This window comes from Myotis davidii, unplaced genomic scaffold (genome assembly GCF_000327345.1).
Source record: "Myotis davidii unplaced genomic scaffold, ASM32734v1 scaffold616, whole genome shotgun sequence".
Lineage (NCBI taxonomy): Eukaryota > Metazoa > Chordata > Mammalia > Chiroptera > Vespertilionidae > Myotis > Myotis davidii.
This window is the reverse complement of record NW_006291965.1, coordinates 2,618,842-2,624,227: the sequence shown is the minus strand read 5'-3', so window position 1 is coordinate 2,624,227 and position 5,386 is coordinate 2,618,842. Positions and strand designations below refer to the sequence as shown.

The 5,386-nt window shown below is 56.0% G+C and overlaps 1 protein-coding gene across 3 annotated transcripts in view; it reads left to right on the top strand.

The window, feature by feature from the left end:
* FAM189A2 (family with sequence similarity 189 member A2) overlaps positions 1–5,135 on the top strand; it is a 54,413-nt gene extending 49,278 nt beyond the window's left edge. For all 3 annotated transcript variants that reach the window (XM_015565012.1, XM_015565013.1, XM_015565011.1), the window contains exons 10-11: positions 1,295–1,587; positions 4,234–5,135. In XM_015565012.1, coding sequence (XP_015420498.1) covers positions 1,295–1,587; positions 4,234–4,434 — 494 coding nt within the window. In that variant the 3' untranslated portion in view covers positions 4,435–5,135. The remainder of the gene's footprint in view (positions 1–1,294; positions 1,588–4,233) is intronic.
* The last annotated feature ends 251 nt before the right edge of the window (positions 5,136–5,386 follow it).

Here is a 5,386-nt window from a genome sequence, read left to right as displayed (position 1 = left end):
GGGACTGAGTGCCTCTGCCACCCCAGCAGGCGGGCAGCCGGCCCTCCGCTCCCAGACCCTTCTTCACTGCTGTCTCTGCCCTACCTGGCAAGCTGAGGGCTCGAGCTGGCCACCTGCGGGCTTCAGCGGGAACGTTGCTGTCTGCACAGCTCAGAGAGGTCTTTCCAGAACCCCTGCCCATGCTGCAACGCTGCAGAAGGAGGGTGGCCCGTGTTTACCTGTTGAGCCCTCCATTGTGGAAGGGACCAGGTTGCCTTCAAGGGACTGGTGAGGCCCCTGTCCTCACACCTGGGTGTCTGTAGGGAGTGCTCCTGGGAGGTCCCGGCTCCGTGACATGCCTGTGGCAGCCCAGGAGGACCGCTGCTCACTGCTGTTTGCAGATCCTCATGCCTGTGTTCTCCAGAGGAAAAGGGTGCTCCCCTCCCTCCACCTGCTCTTCCACCCGCTGCTTCCTTTCCTCATTGACTATCTCAGATCCTGCTTGTCAGGCCTTCGCAGACTGAAACCTCCAGGGCCGCGTGCGCTGAAGGCTGCTGGCCGGCTTCCGAACACGCGGGAGCCAGGCCTGCCTCCCACTTCACCCGCCTGAGGTGCAGCTGTGTCCTGCACCCTTACACGCTCGCTAAAGCAGGTCGTTGTGGACATGAGAGCCTGCGGTGGGTTTCCCAGGCCCACTGCTGACTTCTGGAATGACCTAGCGTTCCTGCACTTAGATTTCTCTTTCTGTAATCGTCAGCCATAGCGCTGCCTACAGCCCCGGTGCGAGCACTGATAGCATGTCAGTGCAGTGCCCTCGCGGATGTTTAGGACAAAGGTACAGTCCAAGTGCACAGAGCCTTCCCCTCATCCCACGGGTCCTGTCTTTCCTTAGCCTCTGCCTCTCAGCGGCTCCTTCATCCTCCCCCTTGAACGTTTCTCCATCAGCCAGCCACGCTTTGTCCGCTTGCCCACCCGTCCGCAGACAGGGGCCATCACTCCATGACACTGCTGCTCCGCCGTGGTTTGTATGCGGGATGCCCTTCTCCATCCTGTCTTTGCTGTGGGGGCAGTGTTTTCCGTGGCACCGTAAAATGTGTTGGGGACATGTCCTGTTCGAACTACATCAGGAAATAAGCTCATGTCATAGCTGTTGGTTTTGTGTTTTTTTCCTTTTGCAACGTGAGAAGCGAGGCGCGCATGGCTGTTGGCATTTGTCCTGTGCTTCCCGCACCGAGTTCACGGCCGTGCTGTTTCACATGCGGCGCGTGCTCGCGGGGGCACGGCCAACGGGTCCGCGCTCTCTGTCTGCCCGCAGCCGCTCCCGTGCTCAGCTGCGAAGCTGCCACGCAGACGGAGGGGAGACCGGATCTGGCGGCGGTGACCCGGAGGCGGGGTGTGCGACCCCGAGCTGCCAGGGGCCGGCCGCAGTCTCTGATCGACTACAAGTCGTACATGGACACCAAGCTGCTGGTGGCCAGGGTCCTGGAGCAGTCCTCCTGCGCCATGACGCCCGACATCCACGAACTGGTGGAAAACATCAAGTCGGTTCTGAAGTCCGACGAGGAGCACATGGAGGCGGCCATCACGAGTGCCAGCTTCCTAGAACAGGTAGCTTTAGTTTTATTATCCGGTGTGAGTCAGATCCCTTGTTTCCACAGCAGCCCAAATGCCTCTCCGAGTTCCTGTCTCCGGCTGGGAGGGGGGGTGGGGTGGGGAGCGGAGAGGAAGCTGGAGCACTTTCTTTTCAGGCGTGGTGACTTTCCCCAGACTTCTTGGCCCAAAGGAAAAGGAACCCGTTTTTTTCCGGGCTGTGGATGCCTGGAAAAAGCGAAGGGTGCAGCTTGGGGCTAAAAGCAGGGGCCTGGGCGGTGGGGTCACATGCAGCATCTGGCTCCCTGTATGTTTTCTCAGCCCTTTGACAATGATGGACACGCCTGAATTTTAATACGGGCAAGATTCTGGGAGCTGTTCACATTCCCATGAAATGCTTGGCAAGATATCGAAGCTGATAGGCCTGCATGGAACACACGCCCTTTCTTTCCAGGTTAAATCATACAAGGCGATCCCCTGAGTGGAAGCCACAGGGGAAAAGATACAAGTGGGTGCGTGAAGGATCCTCTTAGGCGTCAGGTCTCTCACGTGAAAGTGGAGGGCTGCACGAGGTGGTCCTGCACCTGTGTTTCTGAATGAAGGGACTTTCCTTCTGATGAGAACTGGGGATGGGCCGCATCTTCCCTTACCCACCTCTTTTTAAAAGCGGTCACCTTGGGGGCGTTGACTGCACTGCTCCAGGGGTGTGGGGTGGTGGCGAAGGCCGCGGTGCTACCTGGCTGCGTGCAGCCAGTGCCCAGCAGACACTTCCTGAGTTGAGATGGGCCGATTCTCAGGTCGTTACCAGCACCGGGATCCTGGGTAAAATTACAAGGCAGTTTGACCCGATCCCCTTCTCTCTGTCCTTTCTGTTCCCCTTTTCTACCTCCCGGTTGCTTCTAACAGAAGCCACAGCCAGAGTCTCTCCCAGCCCCTCAGGGGAGCACAAGAGCAGTCCGATTCCTCGCATGAAGAGGCGCACGGGCCATGGACCCTCTTGTCTGCTTTCTGAAAGAGTGGTTGGCCCATGGCCCTGGGTCAGGCTCTAGGTAGTATCCCACGTTGGGGAGACATTTACGTCCGGGAGTCCCTGGTCGGTGCAAAACGTCTCTTCCTGCCTCCTTTCCCCTGTGCAGCCTCAGTAGCCACTAAACAGGAGCGAGCATTTGGCGTCACTGAAAGCTGCCGAGCTCTGGTGAGGCAAGAGCCGGGGCACCCGCCACACAGGGGGTCTGGACCTTCTGCCAAGCCCTGCTCGCTGGGACATCACTGCGGGTAAAAGACAACAGGTGCTGTCGCCACCAGCATTCACTGGGCCTGGATCGCAGTTCAGGTGCTGGGACTGGTGCAGTAGACCTGGGCCATCTGCTGGAGCCTCCCAGCGTTTGCACATTTTCACTTTCTCTACATTATTAGGATGCATGTGTAGATCCTCTTCAAGTTTCACCAATTCAAAACCACTTCTCCTCACTTACACGTAACAACAGTCGATAGCTATGAATGTGGGAATTTTCTTCTTACTCAGGAAACAAGGACAGGCCCTAAAGACAGGTAGAATCATGGAGTGTTAGCAAATCTGACATCTCATCTCTTGGAGGGTTAACTTTTTAGTGACTTTAATGTCTCACAATGGGCCCTGGCTGGATGGCTCAGTTGGTTGGAGCGCCGTCCCCTGCACCAGAAGGCTATGGGTTTGATCCCCCGTCAGGGCATATACCTAGGTTGTGGGTTCGATCCCCGTACGGAAGGCAACCAATCGATGGTCTCTCTCACCCATCCCTCTCAAAATCAGTTTAAAAAATCATGTCCGTGGGTGAGGATCAGAAACAATTCTGAATGGTGCAAACTAAACAAAACGTCATCCCAACGATTGCTCTATGACGTAGATGCTGACCAAGCACCGGGCTTCTCCCAGGCCGCTGACAGCATTGTGGGTCATAGACTTCTGTGCACTGGGCAGCTCTCCCCTCATCCATCCCAGCTGGGGGAGGGATTTATCATGCTTTTGTCATCTTTACAAAATAAGTCATATTATGATGTCCTTAACATTATGTATGCGGCACATGGCCAAAAATAGATCTAGCAGTAGAACCATTCTTAGGAGTTTTTTACAAATAAACTGGATTAGTTGTTATGTTGTTTATTGAAGGGCTTCTTGATCGGTTCGAAGCATCACTGGTTTTGGTTGACATTTTATGAACTCATTACCTGGTCACAATGCCCAATGACAGGAACCAAATGTTTGAGTACGTTAGTATCGCCTGGGTTCTGGTTGCAAGTACAGGTGTTGCGCCCCACTCCTCACTCACGTGTGCGGGGAACTGAGAACTCGTGTCTCTGACAGGCTCCCATGATGTGCAGGCCCCAGTGAGGCCACAGCCAAATTGGGGAAGTGATGAGCAATGTTCGGGATAAAGCAGGACGTTGCAATAGATGAGTCAGGGAAGTGAGGCAGGCTGCCTGTGAAACCACAGGACACCTGGGGACTGTGTTAGAGACTTGAGAAAAGAGGCGCTCTGTTAAGTGTCTGGAATTCCACGTGGGTTCCACTTTGGGAGAGCGCCCTCTTTTCTTCCTCAAGGCAACTAAGCATCACGGGGATGGACGTAGGAGGCAGACTCTGGTGAAGCTTAACCTCTCCCCACCCTCTTCTTTCTCCCAAAGATCATGGCCCCCTTGCAGCCCAGCCCCCCCAGGGCCCACCTGCCGCCCTCGCGGAGACAGCCCGGCGTGCTGCACCTGTGGAGCTGCGGGGACCTGAGCACCTTCGTGGCGGCCGGGAGGCCGAGAGTCGAGAGGAGGCCCCGGCGGGCGGCTGAGCGGCCACACAGCCTCATCGGTGTCATTCGCGAGACTGTCCTGTGAACCTCAGGAGCAGGAAGGAAAGATCCCCTCCTCACCATGCAGTGTCCAGGGTGGGGGTGGGGGTCCCCCTCTGGGAACTGCTCTAAAAGGGGGCCTTTCAGAGGACCTCACTCTATGGCTCACCTTTCTGCTGGCCTAGGGTTCTTCCGGGCTCATTTGGGTTTGGATGCATCAGGTTGGAGGCTGTGAAGGCAGCATCCCTCTCCCCCTCTGCTGGCCCCGCCCCGGAGTAGGTTAATGAATCTTGGCCCACACACCACCTTGTGGCTCTCTTCCTCGTCCAGCCCTGTCACTGGGGGCAGGTCTGCTGGGCTGCTGTTGATAGACGCTGTGGCCACGCGCTGCTCCGTGAGAGAGGAATTGGCACGCCACCCAGTGGGATCGGCCGCAACCCAGGCATGTGCGCTGACTGGGAATCGAACCGTGACCTCCTGGTTCGTAGGCCGACGCTCAACCACTGAGCCACGCCAGCTGGGCTGGTGTGAAGAACGGATGATCAACCCCCATGTTCTAATCATCAGGTCCCTGCATAGATTGCCCTGCAATCACTCTCTTTAGGAAAACCAGGGAACTTTTTCACTGACAAATCGTAATGAAAGACATTCAGGGGGAGTATTCTTGTTGATTCCATTTACTCATGCTTGCAAAACTAGAGATGGCTAAGGCAGAACTGAGAATAAAATGTTTATTTTGGACCTCTGGCCTCGGTGTACGACGTTTGTGTACGCGGACAGGGCCACACCTTGCCTTGCGGAGATGCTGGAACCTGGAGCAGTGGTGGTCAGGTTCGGGCAGGCCACCTGATCCCCATGCATAACAATGTGTCCTTTATGCATTCAGCGGTGCCTGGCCAAAAGGCTTCATGGAGCTGCCTTGTAGTGGGACTGTGAGCAATAAATCAGTGAAGTGATTACAGATTGGGCATTAGTGCTAAAAAGGAAGGAGGCGGTTG